At 41.3% G+C, this 21,103-nt stretch overlaps 1 protein-coding gene across 1 annotated transcript in view; it reads left to right on the forward strand.

Annotated features, from left to right (window-relative positions):
• The window catches only part of tg (thyroglobulin), a 348,151-nt gene that overhangs the window by 20,422 nt on the left and 306,626 nt on the right, over nt 1-21,103 (forward strand). The window contains exons 8-11 of the mRNA XM_063057803.1: nt 4,680-4,817; nt 6,792-6,869; nt 14,387-14,499; nt 16,542-16,662. Of these exons, the coding sequence (XP_062913873.1) occupies nt 4,680-4,817; nt 6,792-6,869; nt 14,387-14,499; nt 16,542-16,662 (450 nt within the window). The remainder of the gene's footprint in view (nt 1-4,679; nt 4,818-6,791; nt 6,870-14,386; nt 14,500-16,541; nt 16,663-21,103) is intronic.

The following is a 21,103-nucleotide window of genomic DNA, read 5'->3' on the forward strand; positions in this document are numbered from 1 at the left end:
ATAGGTATAGGGGATTCCACAGTGAAGGGAACAGACAAGAGATCCTGTGAGCCGGACAAGGATACCTGGATGGTGTGTTGCCTCCCTGGTGCCAGGGTACGGGATGTCTCAGATTGGGTCCAGAGTATTCTGAGGAGATAGGGAGAGCAGCCAGAAGTCTTGGTACATGTTGGTATCAATGACATAGACAGAAAAAGAGAGGAGGTCCTGAAAGAAGATTACTGGGAGCTAGGAAGAAAATTGAAAAGCTGGACTTCCAGAGTAATAATCTCAGGATTACTGCCTGAATCACACGCTGATGAAGGTAAGAATAGTAGAATTAAGCAGATGATTGTGTGGCTAAAAGTAACTGGTGCAGGGGGCAGTGCTTCAAATTCTTGGATCATTCGGATCTATTTTGGGGGAGGTATGACTTATACAATAATGATGGGTTACACCTGAACTCAAAGGGTACTAATATCCTGGCGGGATTGTTTAATATAGCTGTTAGGGAGGGTTTAAACTAAGTTGGCAGGGGGAAGGAAACCTGGGTGTTAGGGTCGAGGAAGAGGAAAATAGAAATAAGTCAAAGATACTACGCAGCAAAGATGGCAAGAAGGACAGGCAGGTCCCTAGACAGGATACTTTGCTATGCGATAGAAATATAGCAAAATTGGTAACAGATACTGATCAAAAGGTACTGTACTTAAATGCACACAGCATTAGAAATAAAGTGGATGACCTTGTTGCACAGCTGCAGGTTAAAAGATATGACATTGTGGCCATCACCGAGTCATGGCTAAATGATGGATGTGATTGGGAGCTGAATATCCAAGGATACACAGTGTATAGGAAAGATAGGAAGGTAGGTAAAGAGGGTGGCGTGGCCCTGATGGTAAGCAATAATATCAAATCACTAGAAAGAAGGGACATAGGATCAGAAGAGGTAGAATCCGTATGGGTCGAGTTAAGAAATGGCAAGGGTAAAAAGACACTAATAGCAGTTATATACAGGCCTCCAAACAGCAGCCGAGATGTGGACTACAAGTTACAGCTGGAAATAGAAAAAGCGTGTCAGAAGGAAAATGTCAAGATAATTATGAGGGATTTTAATATGAGATTGGGAAAGTCAGGAAGGTTATGGATCTCAGGAGAGGGAGTTTGTAGAATGCCTACAGGATGGTTTTTTGGAGCAGCTTGTCCAGAAGCCCACCAGGGGACTGGCTGTTTTGGATTGGGTGCTGTGTAATGAACCTGAGGCGATTAGGGAGCTGGAAGTAATGGAACCCCTTGTAAGTAGTGATCATAACATGATTGAGTTCAGTTTCAAATTTGAAAAGGAGAAGCTGGTATCAGGTGTATCCATATTTCAGTGGAACAAAGGAAATTACAGTGGTATGAGAGAGGAACTGGCCCAAGTCGATTGGAAAAGTAAACTAGATGGAGGGATGGTAGAGCAGAATTGGATGAAATTCCTACAAGAAATAAGGAAAGTGCAGGAAAAATATATTATTCCAAGAAAAAAGAAAATCATGAGTGGAAAAATGGCACAAATGTGGCTAACGAGAGAGGTTAAGGCTAAAATAAAAGCAAAAGAGACAGCGTACAAGGAAGCAAAAATTAGTGGGAAGACTAAGGACTGGACGATTTTTAAAAACTTACAGAAGGAAACTAAGAAAGTCATTAGGAAAGAAAAGATAAATTATGAAAGGAAGTTGGCAATTAACATAAAAAAGGATACTAAGAGCTATTTTAAATATATGAAGAGTCAAAGAGTGACACAGGTAGATATAGGACCAATTGAAAATGATGCTGGAGAAATTATAATGGGTAACAAAGAGATGGCAGAGGAACTAAATGAGTACTTTGCATCAGTCTTCACAGTGGAAGACATTAGCAACATACCTAATAGCCAGAGATCTCAGGGAATAGAATTAAGTACAGTCAAGATTACTAGAGAGAAAGTGCTTGGGAAGCTAAATGGACTAAGAATAGAACGTCTCCTGGGTTCTGAAGGAGGTGGCTTTGGAGATTGTGGAGGCATTGGAAATGATCTTCCAGGAATCAATAGACTCTGGCATGGTTCTGGAGGACTGGAAAGTCTCAAATGTAGTTCCACTGTTTAAGAAAGGAGGGAGGCAGCAAAAAGAAAATTACAGAACCATTAGTCTGACATTAGTAGTTGGAAAGTTATTGGAGTCGATCCTCAAGGACAAGGTTATGAAATATCTTGAGGTGCATGACAAGATAGGCCCAAGCCAGCATGGTTTCATGAAGGGAAGATCCTGCCTCACCAACCTAATGGAATTTTTTGAGGTAATCTCAAATAAGATTGACAAGGGAGAGGCTGTGGATGTTGTGTATTTGGATTTTCAAAAGGCCTTCGATAAGATGCCGCATAAGAGGCTGCTTAATAAGATGAGAGCCCATGGAATTACAGGAAAGATAGTGGAATGGGTGGAGCATTGTCTGATAGGCAGAAAGCAAAGGGCGTGAATTAAGGGATCCTATTCTGATTGGTTGCCGGTTACTAGTGGTGTTCCGCAGGGGTTGGTGTTGGGGCCGCTTCTTTTTACAATGTATATCGATGATTTAGATTATGGATTAAATGGTTCTGTGGCTAAGTTTGCGGATGACACTCAGATAGGTGGAGGAGCAGGAAGTTTTGAAGAAATGAAAAAGGTTGCAGAGAGACTTGGTCAGTTTAGGAGAGTGGGCGAAGAAATGGCAGATGAGATACAATGTTGAGAAATGTACCGTTGTACATTTTGGAAGAAGAAATAATTGGGCAGATTATTATCTAGATGGGGAGAAAATTCAAAAATCGGAAGTGCAAAGGGACTTGGGGGTCCTCGGGCAGGATACCCTAAAGGTTAACCACCAGGTTGAATCGGCAGTAAGGAAAGTGAATGCTATGTTGGCATTCATTTCAAGAGGAATAGCGTATAAGAGTAAGGAGGTGTTGATGAGGCTCTATGGGGCACCTCATTTGAGACCTCAGTTTTGGGCTTCCTATCTTAGAAAGGATGTTCTGATGTTGGAGAGAGTTCAGAGAAGATTTACGAGGATGATTCCTGGAATGCAGGGGTTAACATACGAGGAGTGTTTGTCGGCTCTTGGACTGTATTCATTAGAGTATAGAAGAATGAGAGGTGATCTCATAGAAACACTTTGAATGTTGAAAGGGTTGTTCAGAGTAGATGTGGAAAGGCTGTTTCCCTTGGTGGGTGAGTCCAGGACAAGAGGCCACAGTCTTGGAATTAGCGGGTACCCATTTAGAACAGAAATGAGGAGAAATTTTTTAGCCAGAGGGTCGCGGATCTATGGAATTCGTTGCCACATACAGCTGTGGAGGCCTGATCATTGAGGGTGTTTAAGGAGGAGATTGATACGTATCTAATTAGTCAGGGTATCAAGGGATATGGGGAAAAAGCCAGAAATTGGAACTAGATGGGAGAATAGTATAGCTCGTGGTGGAGTGGCAGAGCAGACTCGATGAGCTGAATGGCCTACTTCTGCACCTTTGTCTTGTGATCTTGTGATTTGAGCTAGAGGGAGCATGTATATGTTAAACAGAAGAAGTCCTAGTATAAACCCTTGAAGCACTCTGTGTGTCTTTTTTGTTCAGTCAGACATGCAGCTACCAATTGATACAAAATAGTCCCTGTACTGTAAGTACGATTTAATCCACCTTAGGACTGTACCGGAAAGTCCCACCAAGCTTAAGGCTTATTTAGATTAGTCTTCATGGTATCTTCACTGACTCTGCATCCAGTTGTTTTTATTTTGTGTTGGGCACGTGGCCAAGTGGTTAAGGCGTTCGTCTAGTGATCTGAAGGTCAGCTGTGGCAGCGTGTTTGTGTCCTTGAGCGAGGCACTTAAACATACATTGCTCTAGTGTCTGTGCGAGGAGTGACGCCCCACACAGACTTCCAATCTGCGCCTTGTAAGGCGTGAAAATGCCCGATGCAGGCCTCTCACGGTCTGAGTTGACGTTCCCTCCCTCCCCTGTTTTTATTCTACACTGAGGTATCTTAAAGTATTTTGCTGCATTAAAGATATTGTATACAACATAATGTTGTAATTACAAAATATGTCACCTTGAACCCTCAAAATTCTCATTCATCTCCCACCACCACCCCCCACCCCCCACTCTTTGGGAGGATCATGATTTGCTTGTCGCTTTGCAGCAGACAGTATTGGCCATAAATTTTCACCTTAAGTTTTCATTTTTAAAAAAAATTGTGGAAAATTGTTGAATTTCCTAACTGACATTTGGTCTTGGAGAGAATTGGGACTGGGCATCTGGAATCTATATTGAATTTTATAGGATTTAAAAAGTTAGAATGGCTGCATGCAATGTTTGACACAGGAAAAGAAATAAATAAAATGGAAAACAAATTCTGATAAATCTGTTAATATAAGATCAACAACTTTAAATGTTAGCTCTCTTTCCCTCTCTACAGAGGCTGTCTGACCTGCAGGGTATTTTAAGTAATTTTCACTTTTATTTCAGATTTCAGCATCTGTATTTTTTTTTGTTTTTGGTTTCCAAATCTGGAGCTTTGTCTATCTTTCGATTACTTCCAGGAAACTCTTATAGTGTTGTATTTCTGGAAAAGCACCTTGGATTGTAAAACTGCTCTTGCATTTCTGTGCTAGATCTGTTTCTATCAAACTGTTAATTCATCTTCTAACAGCCCTGGAATTCTACCAGAAAAATCAGCTGACAAAGGAGAGGAACAATGGCGAGTCAACTCTTAAAGGTTACATCCCCTACACTCCCCAGTGTAATGGGTTTGGAAACTGGGAGCCTATCCAGTGCTATGAGAGAACTGGTGAGTTCAACAGGTTAACTTCAAAATATTACAAGCAGAGAGCCAAGATCTTTATATAGGAATCAGCCAGAAGAGACAGTGACAAATGTTTGAACTCTTCAAACACAATTATAATTCTAGAATAGTGTTAAATCAATATTGTTCTAAAAAGCACCTTGAGGAAGTAAATCTCTAAATATAATTGTTTGATGAGCAGATGAGAGGCATTTGAGAAGTTGGAAAATTTACTTTATTTACCTATTTACTTATTGCAGCATTGACACAGGCCATTGAACTCCATGCCAATCTCCATCAGAGAAATATCATTTCCATTCCTCTCCTTTTATTCCTGTCACCCTGCAACCTATCCTATTTAACATGTCCATCAGATACCTTTTGATTCTTCTGCCTCTTGCCTATTCCAGAGTCATAGTCATAGAAAAGTATAGCATAGGAAGAGGCCATTCAGCCCATTTGATGCATGCTGAACTATTTAAACCACTGACTCCCATCTACCTGCACTGAGACCATAGCCCTCCATACCCCTATCAACCATGTACCTATCCAAACTTCTGTTAAACATTGAAATTGAGCTCGCATGCACCACTTGCACTGGCAGCTCATTCTACACTCTTGAAACCCTCTGGATGAAGAAGTTTCCCCTTGTGCTCTCCTTAAACTTTTCACCTTCTATCCTTAACCTATGACCCCTAGTTGTAGTCCCATCCAACCTCAGGTGAAAAAGCCAGCTTTCATTTACGCGATCTGTACCCCTCATAATTTTGTGTACCTCTATCAGACCTCCCCTCAATCTTCCATGTTCCATGGAATAAATTTCTAACTTATTCAATCTTTCCCTATAGCTCAAGTCCTCCAGACCCAGCAATATCCTTGTAATTTTTCTTTGTATTCTTTCAACCTTATTTACATTTTTCCTGTAGGTAGGTGACCAAAACTGCACACAATAAATAAACTGTGGGAGAAAAAACTTCTACCTACAGATTGTTTGCCTTCCATCACTGAAGTCTCTCCTCATTGAAACTCAAAATCCCCATCCAATGATGACCACTCCACTTGGCCTTGCCTTACTTTAATCTGTTCTTGCCAATTAATCTCGGCCATTGACCGGCCACTGCTCAAAACATGAAACTGCTGTGAGTCGATGCCTTACGTATACAACTGATGAACCTGAGTGAGTTATGTCTTCTCATGCTTCAGATCTCCGATTGGCTGCTGCTCAAAACAACAATAAGATAGTTTAAATGAGGTAATTAATCTCTCTGCACATCGTTGTGTTGTGGGAGGAAAATGAAGCACCTAGGGGAATCTGCAGAACCTGTCAGAATCTGATCTGCGTTCCCTGAGCACTGAGGCAGCAGCGCTAACTGCTCCTCAACTCTGTTGTCTCTGTATCTCTCTGACTAAGAGGAGAAATACGATGTTTGGTCCAACAGGCTTTCAAGGGAGAGTGAGAGTGAATCCAAGATGCTTTGGAAGTGTTCCAATGACTGAATGATTATTAAAAAATGGCTTGCAGTGGGCTAGTTGCTATTAGTAAACAATAGATCTTTCGGATCAGCACAAACAGTATGTGTTTCTTTTATTTTCTACGTCCACCACTGGAGATAGAGCTGTGAAGATGCTAGTTTTTTTAAAAAAACAGAGGAGGTCTACGGAGCGTTCAGATTTGGAATTTGAGTATTGATCAAATCTTGATCAATGGGATTTGATAGAAGGTGAATTGTGGAAAGGATTGAGCAATGATCTGGTAACATCTGAACTTTCTTTATCCTTTGATTGGTTTAATGTTTGTAATTCACTTCTAATTAGTTTATTTAAATGTGCTTTTTGAATGACTGCAGCCTGCTGTCATCATCCTCATTACTGAACACTAGGAAATCGGCAGATGCTGGAATTTCAAGAATTTCATTACTGATTTGACATCGTTTGACACTGTGTTGTACAGCTCTGAATTGCTTCTTTGCTTCAATCCAGGTCACTGTTGGTGTGTTGATGAGACTGGAAGTTATATTCCTGGTTCGCTGGTCAGTCGCTTGACCCAGATGCCACAATGTAAGTTGAAAGTAGCACAAACTCCTGCTGACCAAATCCTAATTCATGTTAAATTCTAATATTGTCCATCATCCTTTTGTTCATTGATCCGTATTTAAGAAGCTCAACAATGTGTAACAATCTGCAGTGATCTGGTGTCTCCTCATTTTAATTTCTGACAAGTTTGTGGCATTCCCAGTATTCTGGCTCTTGCATCTTTCATTAATAAATTCCACCCATGCCTTCACTCTGCAGACAAAGTTTAGGAATTCCACCTCTATTTTTGAATTAGTCTTCTGTTTCTCTTGTATTAAAGTCATTCTTGAAACCCACTATTTCGGGCAAACCTTTGGTCATTTCTTCAAATGTGACTTGGTTTCACATTTTCTCATCACCCCTTGGTTATTTTATGACATTTATGGTCTTGTAGAAATGCAATTTAAAAATTATTGTTGGACTCAGTTCTGCAAAAAGAACTTATTGATATAGTGGAACCTCAGTGAAATTCTTGGTAGATAGAGACATTGGAAATAAGTATCTGATACTAGCAGGAATGCCATTCGTGGTCTCACAAGCATGCGAAGAGCTTCCCCTGTTATGGGCTTACCAACTTTAAGACCTCACCATTATGATCTCTACAGCTGATCTTACGTCCTCTCAAAACCCAGGAAACCAGTCTTGAGTTAAAACTAGGACTTTGATTTCACTAGATTTATGATAAGCAGTCCTGTCCAAATGTATTTGTTATTGTAAATAGCAAACTACAGCAGAACCCAAGGGCCATCTTTCGAGCCATTGCGGTAGGTACTTAGAGTTATAGAGACATACACCATGGAAACAGGCTCCACGGCCGTACTGATCCATGCTGATTGTGTTGTCCTGTGAACTAGTCTCATCTACCTGCATTTGGCCCATAGCCCTCTAAGTATCTTCAATCTATGTACTTAGCTAGATGACTTTTAAATGTTGTTAATATGACCACCACAACTACAATTGCTGGCAGCTCATTCCAAGTAAACACCTTCCTTTGCATGAAGAAGTTGCCCCTGATGTTCCTTCTAAATCTTGCGCCTCTGATTTTAAACATATGTCTTCTTGCTTTTAGCATTCCCTCTGTGGGGATAAAAGGCTATGTGCTTTCACTCTGTTTATGCTCCTCATGATCCGTAGTCTGTTATGTCAACCCTGACTTTCCTATGTTCCAAGGAATAAAGTCCTCGTCTATGCATTCTCTCCTTGTAACTCAGCCCCTCCAAGTTAAGGTAACATAATTTCTTTCCACACTATTCCTCTGTTAATAACATCTCTCCTACAGTAGAGTGACCAAAACATTACTTGATACTCTAACTGTGACTGTAATTAACTTTACAACTCCTGTATTCAATACAATTGTTTGTTTGTGACACCTAGCTTGCTTTACATTAGAAACAAATTGATGTAGTTCTCTGAAGCTCAATTTAAGTGCTGCTGCTATTATTAACAGACAAACATTGTGAACCAGGATTGAAATGCTAATTAATTGGTCCCTCACTGCTGTGATGTTACTTGTGCCTTGATGGCAATTTATATGCAAATTTAGGTGTTGCATATCAAAAGAGTATTTTGATCTTGGGGCCATCATGAAAAATCTCCATCTCGTTTTTACCTGGCTCTTCAACTCAAACCACAAAGGTAAAAATATGTGGATTACTACCTGACCCATACACAAATTAGCATAGAGTAATTAAGATCAGAGTGGCTACATGGCTCAAAGTTTGATGTGGGAGGAATGATGTCAGTTGTTAATCCACTGGCAGCGGAATTGGGGAAAGAGAGAACGGTTTCATTGTCTTTCCAAAGCAAGCTGGGTCAGTGTCCTAGCAAATCAAATAGCCAGGTGACACACACAAAGTACTGGAGGAACTCAGGAGGCCAGGCAGCATCTATGAAAAAGAGTAAACGGTCAACATTTCGGGCCGAGACTCTTTACCAGGACTGGAAAGGAAAGGAGAAGGAGTCTGACTGACTAAGAAGATGAGGGGAGGGGTGGAAGAAGTATATGGAGGCGGGTGATAGGTAAAACCAGGAGAGGAGAGCAGGTGGAGTAAAGAACTGGGAAGTTCATTGTTGAAAGAGATAAAGGGCTGGAGAAGGGGGAATCTGATAGGAGAAGATAGAAGACCATGGAAGAAAGGGAAGGGGGAGAATACCATAGGGAGGTGATGGGCAGGTAAAAAGAGAATGTGTGAGATGGAAACAAGAATGGAGAGTGATGAAGGAGAGGAGGCGGGGGGTAATTACCAGAATTTCGAGAAATCGATGTTCATGCCATCAGGTTGGAGGCTACCCAGATGGAATATAAGGCCTGCTGAAGGGTCTTGGCCTGAAATGTTGACTGTATTTTTTCTATAGCTGCTGCCTGGCCTGCTGAGTTCCTTCAACATTTTGTGTGTGTGTTGCTCCTCCAGTTTGAGTATGGCCTCATCATGTCATTTGAGGAGGCCATGGACTGACATGTTGGAATGGGAAGTAGAATTGAAATCGGTGGCTACCAAAAATCCCTCTTTTTGTGGTGGACAGAGCAAAGGTACTCAATGAAGCAGTCCTCCAATCTATGTCAGGTCTCACTGATATACAGGAGGCCACACTGGGAGCACCTGATGCAGTAGATGACCCCGACAGACTCACAGGTGAAGTGTTGCCTCACCTGAAAGGATTAGTTGGGGCCCTGAATGGTAGTGAGTGAGGTGGTGTAGGGGCAGGTCAGGCACTTTTTCTGGGTACTTGAGTGCTTGGGCTGCAGATGAAGCTTTTAACAGGAAGGGGTAGGGTTTTGGTGCAAGAGAATTTAAAAAGATAAAGAGAAAGATCAAAGTCACAGTGTAATACAAGAGAATGGTGTAAAAATCACCCAAGCCTGTTAGGAAAGAGTAGCATATAAATCTTAAAGGTAATGCTGAAATTGTAGCAGCAGGGTATTAATAAAGCAATAGAAGGTTGGAATAGATTTGTGATAAGGAAATCATGATTGACAATTGACAAGTGGAGGGATGGGTTAGTAAATTTGCTGATGACACAAAGGTTGAGGGTGTTGTGGATAGTGTGGAGGGTTGTCAGAGGTTACAGCGGAACATTGATAGAATGCAAAACTGGGCTGAGAAGTGGCAGATGGAGTTCAACCCAGATAAGTGTGAGGTGGTTCAATTTGGTAGGTCAAACATGATGGCAGAATATAGTATTAATGGTAAGACTCTTGGCAGTGTGGAGGATCAGAGGGATCTTGGGGTCTGAGTCCATAGGACGCTCAAAGCAGCTGCGCGGGTTGACTCTGTGGTTAAGAAGGCGTACAGTGTATTGGCCTTCATCAATCACGGAATTGAATTTAGGAGCCGAGAGGTAATGTTGCAGCTATATAGGATCCTGGTCAGACCCCACTTGGAGTACTGTGCTCAGTTCTGGTCGCCTCACTACAGGTAGGATGTGGAGGCCATAGAAAGGGTGCAGAGGAGATTTACAAGGATGTTGCCTGGATTGGGGAGCATGCCTTATAAAAACAGGTTGAGTGAACTCGGCCTTTTCTCCTTGGAGCAATGGAGGATAAGAGGTGACCTGATAGCAGTGTATAAGATGATAAGAGATGTTGATCGTGTGGATAGTCAGAGGCTTTTTCCCAGGGCTGAAATGGTTGCCACAAGAGGACACAGGTTTAAGATGCTGGGGAGTAGGTACAGAGGAGATGTCAGGGGTAAGTTTTTTACTCAGCGAGTGGTGAGTGCGTGGAATGGGCTGCCGGCTACGATGGTGGAGGCGGATACGATAGGGTCTTTTAAGAGACTTTTGGATAGGTATATGGGGCTTAGATAATTAGAGGGCTATGGGTAAGCCTAGTCATTTCTAAGGTAGGGACATGTTTGGCACAACTTTGTGGGCCGAAGGTCCTGTATTGTGCTGTAGGTTTTCTATCTTTCTATGACAAATTCATTAGAAATTTCTAGGCTGTAATTTGGAGGCACAGTATGGATCTGAAGAACCAATGACTGTAGCGTATCTGGATATTCAGAAAGCCTTTCGTAGATTTCAATTTAAGAGATGATTAATCAAATATGGGATTGGGATGCTAGCATAAATTGAGAACTGGTTAATGCACAGAAAAAAATGTTACAAATAAATGGGTCAGTTTGGAGCTTGTCATTATGACTCATTGGGTATCATTGACATTAGAATTGTTTACAACTTATATTTATGATTTTGGTAGATTGGACTAAGTATAATATATCTGAGTTACATGATGATACAAAGCTGAGTAGAATTATGGATTGTGATGAGAATTCAGAGAGGCTTCAATGGGACAGGGATAGGCTAAGTGAATGGGCAGAGCAAGACAGATAAATTATTAACTGGAAAATGTGAGGAGACTCAGTTTTATATTTTAAAAAATAAAGGAATACTCTTACATAGTGAGAGGTTGAAATGTGTTGGTGTTCAGGGAGGAAGGGTGGGTGAGCAAGTGTCCTTGTAACTTTCAGGAACAAAAAATAGGAAGATAAGAGTAAAACCATCCTGATAGAGAAGTTTGCACTTAAATTATTGTGGACAGATCTGGTCTCCCAACCAAAAGAAGGATATGTCTGTGACAGAGCGAATGCACAAAGGTTCACTAGATTAATTCCGAATAGAATAGCTTATGCGCTGGGCTAATGTTAATTAAATTTTAGAAGTTTACAATCTTATTAGAATATACAGAATTTGAAGGGGCTTGATAGGAGAGATACTTGGATGATGTTTCAAGCCAGTGGTAGCTGTCTCAAAACAAAGCATTCATTCCTGACATAATAAATTTCTTCATTCAGAGCTTAGTAAAACTTCAGAATTTTCTTCCAAAGAAGGGTGTGGAGTCTCAGTTTGCTGAATATACTCAAAACAGAAATTAATAGATTATTGGGTATGAGGGAATCATATTTAGTGCAGGAAGATGGGCCTGAGATAAAAAGATTAACTTTGTTTTTACTGAATGGCGGAACAGACATGACAGGCTGGAATTCCTTCCATTATTTCTATTCTTAAGTGTTATCTTTCTTATGAGCTGAATTAAATTCTGTGATGTGAACTGCTTAGGATGTTTTCTTTTATAAGCTGTTTTCACCACTTTGCTTTCTTGCCTCCTTACCTGTCACACAAGGGCCGCGTGGTAGTGCAGTGGTTAGCGTGGTGCTATTACAGCTTGGGCCGCCATAGTTTGGAGTTCAATCATGGCACCCTCTGTAAGGAGTCTGTACATCCTCCCCATGGATCTGTAGGTTTCTCTGGGTGCTCTGGTTTCTTCCCACAATCAGAGGTGTGGCTCGAAGGACTGGAAGGATCTATTCCCGCTGTATCCCCAAGTGAAAATAAAGTAATATAACCAGGCATCGCAGTCAATGTCCACTTCTTTTTTCAGTGGCTGAGTTCAGATTATCAGCTTGACCCAGCAAATCTTCCTCTCCATCTTCCATCTATTGTCTCAGCTTTCTCCTGCCCCACCGAACTCGTTTCTGCATACCTCGACACTGTTTTATCACCCCTTGTTCAATCCCTTCCGACCTATGTTCGTGACACTTCTCACGCTCTTAAACTTTTCGATGATTTTAAGTTCCCTGGCCCCCACCGCTTTATTTTCACCATGGATGTCCAGTCCTTATATACTTCCATCCCCCATCAGGAAGGTCTCAAAGCTCTACGCTTCTTTTTGGATTCCAGACCTAATCAGTTCCCCTCTACCACCACTCTGCTCCGTCTAGCGGAATTAGTCCTTACTCTTAATAATTTCTCCTTTTGCTCCTCCCATTTCCTCCAAACTAAAGGTGTAGCTATGGGCACCCGTATGGGTCCTAGCTATGCCTGCCTTTTTGTTGGGTTTGTGGAACAATCTATGTTCCGTGCCTATTCTGGTATCTGTCCCCCACTTTTCCTTCGCTATATCGACGACTGCATTGGCGCTGCTTCCTGCACGCATGCAGAACTCGTTGACTTTATTAACTTTGCCTCCAACTTTCACCCTGCCCTCAAGTTTACCTGGTCCAATTCCGACACCTCCCTCCCCTTTCTAGATCTTTCTGTCTCTGTCTCTGGAGACAGCTTATCCACTGATGTCTACTATAAGCCTACTGACTCTCACAGCTATCTGGACTATTCCTCTTCTCACCCTGTCTCTTGCAAAAACGCCATCCCCTTCTCGCAATTCCTCCGTCTCCGCCGCATCTGCTCTCAGGATGAGGCTTTTCATTCTAGGACGAGGGAGATATCTTCATTTTTTAAAGAAAGGGGCTTCCCTTCCTCCACTATCAACTCTGCTCTTAAACGCATCTCCTCCATTTCACGTACATCTGCTCTCACTCCATCCTCCCACCACCCCACTAGGAATAGGGTTCCCCTGGTCCTCACCTACCACCCCACCAGCCTCCGGGTCAAACATATTATTCTCCGTAACTTCCGCCACCTCCAACGGGATCCCACCACTAAGCACATCTTTCCCTCCCCCCCTCTCTCTGCATTCCGCAGGGATCGCTCCCTACACAACTCCCTTGTCCATTCGTCCCCCCCATCCCTCCCCACTGATCTCCCTCCTGGCACTTATCCGTGTAAGCGGAACAAGTGCTACACATGCCCTTACACTTCCTCCCTTACCACCATTCAGGGCCCCAAACAGTCCTTCCAGGTGAGGCATCACTTCACCTGTGAGTCGACTGGGGTGATATACTGCGTCCGGTGCTCCCGATGTGGCCTTTTATATATTGGTGAGACCCGACGCAGACTGGGAGACCGCTTTGCTGAACATCTACGCTCTGTCCGCCAGAGAAAGCAGGATCTCCCAGTGGCCACACATTTTAATTCCACATCCCATTCCCATTCTGACATGTCTATCCACGGCCTCCTCTACTGTAAAGATGAAGCCACACTCAGGTTGGAGGAACAACACCTTATATTCCGTCTGGGTAGCCTCCAACCTGATGGCATGAACATTGACTTCTCTAACTTCCGCTAGGCCCCACCTCCCCCTCGTACCCCAGCTGTTACTCATTTTTATGCACACATTCTTTCTCTCACTCTCCTTTTTCTCCCTCTGTCCCTCTGAATATACCTCTTGCCCATCCTCTGGGTCACCCCCCCCCCCGTCTTTCTTCCCGGACCTCCTGTCCCATGATCCTCTCGTATCCCCTTTTGCCTATCACCTGTGCAGCTCTCGGCTCTATCCCTCCCCCTCCTGTCTTCTCCTATCATTTTGCATCTCCCCCTCCCCCTCCAGCTTTCAAATTCCTTACTCACTCTTCCTTCAGTTAGTCCTGACGAAGGGTCTCGGCCTGAAACGTCGACTGCGCCTCTTCCTATAGATGCTGCTTGGCCTGCTGCGTTCACCAGCAACTTTGATGTATGTTGCTTGAATTTCCAGCATCTGCAGAATTCCTGTTGTCTCCATCTTCCTATCTGTTTGTGCTTTGTGTCACTTAAAAGTCTGGGGCACACACTTCTGTGTTGCCCGTTGTTAAAGTATTGCAATTAATGCATTCTTCTCCCTTTTCCAGGTATGACACCATGTCAGCGCTCTCAAACAAATGCAGCTCTTGCTGGATGGAAGCTAATGGGTCCCCAGCCTAATACCACTGCCACAAATGTATTTGAACCAACTTGCAATGAGGTAAATCTGAAATAAAATTTGACGGATAGCCACGATTGTCATTTTTATACAGGAAGTAAGATCATTAGGAGCCACTGTTAAAATGGAAACTAATTTATAAGGAGTCTCCATTACAGAAAAAGTAATTCCTTTACAATCCTTTTTAAAAGGATACCATCATCAAGACTGCAATTAAAGGGTGATTTATCTTTAGGCATCTCTGTGAAGGAAGGAACCTAATCATTAAGGCCTGTTTTAATAAGAGGCTACCAGCATGACCATTTTAAAGCCATTAAAATGTTTGCATTCTGTACTACATCAAAATAACCCTCGTGCATCATTATGGACCCCTTTAAGTGAAGTCCCTCTTTGTTATTCTGAATCATATTTTGTATTGAAATTAAAATTATAACTGAATTGCAATTATCATTTCTCATAAAACCATGGTTCAGAATGGAACTTCATTTGGTCAAGTACTATAAAGGACATTAATGGTAATGCAATCCAAATATTAAACAAAGTTCAAACACTTGCATTGAATATGATGGCAAGTTGACAAAATTAATTAAATTGATGGATACTCAATATTGGTTTTGCAATAGTGAGTGTAAAACCATTACAGCTAAAATCAGTAATTGGCAATACATAGGTGAAGTAAATGCAGATCAAAGGGAATCTTAGTGGCAGTTTTTTAAAGCCAAACCACAGATTTTAAGACACAAGAGACTGCAGATGCTGGATCTGGAGCAAAGACAATCAGCTGGAGAAGCTCCAGCTCTGCAGGTTGAGCAGCATCTGTGGGAACAAAGGAATTGGCAATGTTTCAGGTCGAAACTCTACTTTGGGACAGAAGGTGGAGAGGCATGATGGTCCTTATAAAGAGGAGAAGTGGAGTGATGAGACAGGAGTCTGAGGTGACTGCTGGATGAGAAGGGGTGAAAAAAGGCAGGCAGATTGCACCAGGTTGGGGAAGAATTGGCAGGTGAATTATAGATGGGGTCTTAGTGGTGTGTGTTGAGGGGGGGCAGTGGTGGTGGAGGGGTGAAGGAAGGAAAGCCTATGAGTGAAATGTTTTCATAGTGTGTGGATTGAACCAGGAAAGGGAGAGGGATGAGAGTCAATATGGGGTGTTGTGAGGGGTGGGTGGGAAAGGTGGCAAAAATGGGAGGCAGAGAAGGATCAGGGGTGGTGGGGAGTGCAGAGGAAAGAAACACTGGAGGGGAGGTGTTAGAAGGGGTGAACATGATCTGTTATCTGTCAGCCCTCCACAATCCATCAGTCACCTCAGAATTCTGATTTACCGTTCCCCTTGCCCTCTTTATAGTTGTCATCTTCCCTCCCCGCTCTCAATGTTGGCGCATGATTTTGACCTACAGGTGCTGCTTGACCTGCTGAAATCCTCCAGCAATTTGTCTTTTTTTTTACTAACTGTCTTTGTTACCATCATGTTACCCTAATAGGTATCATGTTATTTCAAATGATACTCAAGTTCATTCATATATACTCTATATCCCAATACCATGCCACTGTTCATCATACTCAGTAAATACCCTGAAAATTCTCACAGGAAGTACTTGGATAACAAGTAGATCAATAAGTTTGTGCATAGTTTTCTTTTGTTTTTGTCATACTGATATCAATTGAGAACACTTTCCAGCTGATTGCTGAAATTTAAATGTCTGCCAGTACTGTTCCCACATGAAACCTTCATTGTTTGCAGATAAATGTATTCCTTCTGAATAGGGTACATTGCAGTTCTTCAATGAAAAGACTCTTGTTACTTCATTATCTTAGACAGTTCCTCGCTTAATAAAAAATGTATTCATTGGAGTACATAGACCCCTAACAAAGACACAAAATATGTTTGTTCTGAAATGAGATAATCACATTTATTGCATGAACCATGTTAATATATTGTTGTTATATAATATTATTGTTATAAATCAAGTAGGAAACGATATACAAACACCAAATGCATTACTATCAATTTGCTTAGCAATTATACCAAAGCAAATTTCAAAATTTAGAGTGCTTCATATTTAATGCATCTGTTGCGATTGCAGGCGGGAGAGTACAATATCTTGCAGCAGCTGGATCCCGAGGGTGACAAAGCTTGGTGCATTCACCCTGACAGAAAGGAAGTTTTGCAAATGGCTACAATAGACTTGGATGGGAATCCACAATGTGAGTACAGTTGGTGGGACTTCGGCGAGTTTAGGGAGATAAAAGGAGATATTATTGAACATAGTTTGCTGCTGATTTGGGTTCATGTTCATTCTTATTTCTTAGCTCCTCATATCAAATGAAATGCACAATTTCACGTTTTGTTGCTTTGAACTGCCTTGTAGAGACATTTAAGTACTGGTTGCTTCTATGGCTGTGATCAGGCATTTATTGATATGATAAATGACAGACTGGATTTGCTTTCAACCACTCCTTAATATGTTAATCCCGTCAGCAATTTCTACTGAATTGTAGAATACTGCAATTTATTTGTAATATTATATGGCACTTTCTTCATCCAGTGTAGAAAACCTGGTGACTGGAGTGAGGACATGTATAATCAAATAAATTATCAAGTAACAACTATAGGAATTTCCACTCTGATGTACAGGGCCAAAACTCATGACCATTGCCACCAGGAAGAATAAGGAGATCAGGCACATAGGAGCACCACCGCTTACATATTCCGCTTTAAGTCACACAGTATCTTATCTCCGGAGTATATCACTTGGTTTTCATCATCACTGGGTCTAAATCCTGGATTTCCCTCCACAGTACAGATACTGGCAGATACATTAGGGGCATTTAAGAAACTCTTAGGGTAGGCGTGTGGATGATAGAAAATGGATGACTGTGTAGGAGTGAAAGGTCAGATTGAGTTTAGAGTAGATTAAAAGATTAATACATCATGGGCAGAAGGGCCTGTACTGTTCTATGTTAACATCAGTACCTTCAGCAGAAGTACGGCAGCAGTTTATAAAGGTGGCTAATGAACAGGGGTTGCCAATAAACACCGACCTTACTTGTGATCCCAGATCCTGAAAATAAACCTAAAAATTCTTAGTTTACACATTGCAAAACACCCCGAAAAGTAGTTAATTTTAGAATAATTGTAAATGATGATTCAAAACATTGACTCTTCATTTTGTTCCATAGATGCTGCCTGACAAGCTGAGATTTAAAGTTTCAGGTTGATGAGCTTTTGTCAGAAGTGCCCAGCTCTGATATAAACTGAAAAAACTGGTTACATGAAATTGTGGAATTCATTGATAATTTCTGCTTGGAGTCATGTTGTGCCTTGTCAGCAGATATAAAAATCTTTCTCTGATTTTGATGCAAGAGTATAAACAGAGGCATAGCTAACACAATGGTACAGCTAAAGCTGCTGCCTCACAGCTCCTGTGATCTGGGTGCAATCCTGATATCTGATGTTTACTGTATTAAGTTTCTACGTTCTTCCTCAAACTGTATTAGTTTCTTCCTGCATCCCAAATATGCAGTTGTTTAGTTAATTGTCCACTGTAAATTGCCCCTCAAATTTAGAGGAGAGTAGCAGAATTTGGGGCAATTGATGGGAGTGTAATGAAAATAAAGTAACTTTAATACAGAAGGAGCGCAAATGGTTCCTTGATGGTCTGCATGGACTCAAAGGGCTGAATGGTCTGCTTCTGTGCTGCATGAATCTAAGAGTCCAGTAAGGTTAGATTTTAGCCCATATCATCTCTTCTTGACTAGCTAAGGGGTATTCACCTCAGTGCATCAGTTATGACTATTGAAATAGCTATGTGCAATTAGAATAATTATGGCAAAGTGGAGTAGTTCTCTTTATATATGATGTCTTGTAAAGCTTGTTGGGGAGGAGAAATTTCAACTTCATTGCCACCTGGAGGAGGAAGAGGAATTCTTCAGAATAATTTCTGATATTGCCCACAGAATATTTTGATATAGACAATTACTAACAATTAAAGAGTGCTGGGACATAGAATCAGTTGATGCACTATTTGATATTAGGGCTATTGAGAAGTGTTCAGAAAAAAATTGCTAACATCTTGTGTTAGAATCTACAATTTGCTGCCACAAATTCCTGTTAATACAAAATCCTGACATTATTTTAGAAGACAATTATATGATTGAGGTAGGGAAATAGTAAACATATTTGGATGAATCCAGCTCTAACTAGATTCAAGAAACACAAATATAATTAGGACAAATCTCCTATTTGATTAATATAACCCTAAGCATCCATTCTCTCCATTTTCCAAGCCCATTGTGGCATCAATGTGTATCTTTTCCGAAATATACTGCAGTCTCTCATGCAGACAGCTCCATTACCGTCTGCAGAACTATGGCATCTACAAAGAAGGATAAAGGCAGAGTTACATAAAAGAACCTCTAGCTCAAGCGCAAACAACAGCTTTACAGACTTAGAAAGTTATAACCATTCCTCATTGTTGCTGGACCTAAACTCAGGAACATTAGCCCCATTAACATTCTGGTAGTACTGTCATCAGATGAACAGCAACAGTTCAAGATGGTTCACTATCCATTCTTAAGGGAAATTTTAGATGAACAATACAATACCTAAAAAAAGTATTTAACCCCCTTTGAAGTTTTCACATTTTATTTGGTCTCGGCCCAAAACATCGACTGTACCTCCTCCTAGAGATTGCTGCCTGGCCTGCTGCTTTCACCAGCAACTTTTATGTGTGTTGCTTGAAATTCCAGCATCTGTAGATTTCCTCGAGCATTGGATTTAATTTGGCTTTTATGACACAGATCAACAGAAAAAGACTCTTTCATGTCAAAGTGAAAACAGATCTCTACAAAGTGTTCTAAATTAATTACAAATATAAAACACTAAATAATTGATTGCAGAAGTATTCACTCCCTTTAATATAAAACACCAAATCATCACTGGTGCAGCAAATTGGTTTGAGAAGTCATGTAATTAGTTAAGTGGAGATCACCTGTGTGCAGTCAAGGTGTTTGAATTGACTGTGGTAAAAAAAACACCTGCATCTGGAAGGTCCAACTATTAGTGAGTCAGTATCCTAGCAAAAACTACACCATGAAGACAAAGGAACACTCCAAGCAACTCCACGAAAAGGTTATTGAAGAGCACAAGTCAGGAGATGGATACAAGGAAGTTTCCAAGTCACTGAATATCCCTTAGAGTACAGTTAAGTCAATTGTCAAGAAATGGAAAGAATATGGTACAGCTGTAAATCTGCCTAGAGCAGGCTGTCCTCAAAAGCTGAGTGACCATGCAAGAAGGGGACTAGTGAAGGAGGCCACCAACTCTGGATGGGTTATAAGCTTCAGTAGCTGAGATGGGAGAGACTGCACATACAACAACTGTTGCCCAGGTGCTTCACCAGTGGCAGCTTTATGGGAGAGTGACAAAGGGAAAACCACTGTTGAAAAAATATTCACATGAAATCTCAGCTAGCCTTTGCCAGAAGGCATGTGGGAGACTCTGAAGTCAGCTGTAAGAAATAGAGCTTTTTGGCCATCAGACTAAATGCTATGTTTGGCATAAGCCAAATATCACACCACCAAAAACACACCATCCCTATTGTGAAGCATGGTGATGACTGCATCATTGTGTGGGGATGCTTCACTGTGGCAGGCCCTGGAAGGCTTCTGAAGGTAGAGGGTAAAATGAATGCAACAAAATACAGGGAAATCCTGGAGGAAAACCTAATGCAGTCTGCAAGAGAACTGCAACTTGGGAGAAGATTTATTTTCCAGCAAGACAATGACCCCAAGCATAAAGCCAAAGCTACATAGGAATGCCTAACTTTGCTGTTGTAAATGTCCTGGAGTTGCCAAGTCAGTCCAGACCTTAATCCAACTGAGAATTTTGTGGCTTGACTTGAAAAGGGATGTTCACGCAGGATGCCCGTGCGATCTAATGGAGCTTGAGCAGTTTTGTAAAGAAGAATGGGAAAAAATTGCAGTGCCCAGATGTGCAAAGCTGATAGAGACCTAGTCACATAGATCAAGGCTGTAATTGCTGCTGAAGGTGCATCTACTAAATACTGGCTTGAAAGGGGTGAATGCTTATGGTAAATGTCAATCTTTTCTACAATGACCACCTTCCAAAAATTGAATAAGCTTTGAATTAACCAGTTAATTTTATCACTGGTTGTAATTGTCATGAATGAGGCAGAAAGACTTGCTTTGACCAAGTGTGGTCATGTCAAATTATTCACAAAGTAGTTATTGATAGTACTTTTTTCCAGTCACAATTTCAAACTAATATTGTACTAGATTTTTCCTCAGTTATTTTCCAGTCTTTTACAGAGGAATGGTTGTCAGAGCCAGAAAAAGTTTCATCAAAATAATGTGGACAATGTAACTGTCAGCATACCTTTAACAGGTGCAAGGGCTTCTCTGTGTAATAATGTTAGAACTGCTTTCCAAATGCTAATTAAATGTCTATTGATAACATTTTGCAAATTAGCCCACTCATTCTCCCTGCAAGCGTAAGGCTAATTAGTCAACAGATTTTCATTGTTCTTGTAGATGAGAAAGTCAAACAAGCCTTATGGCTCTAATATCTAACCTTTTTTTTCCATAGATTGCTATAGAACATTCAAAGGTGCAAAGGTGCTTTTAG

The sequence above is a fragment of the Mobula hypostoma genome, chromosome 1 (assembly GCF_963921235.1).
Source record: "Mobula hypostoma chromosome 1, sMobHyp1.1, whole genome shotgun sequence".
Classification (NCBI taxonomy): Eukaryota; Metazoa; Chordata; class Chondrichthyes; order Myliobatiformes; family Myliobatidae; genus Mobula; species Mobula hypostoma.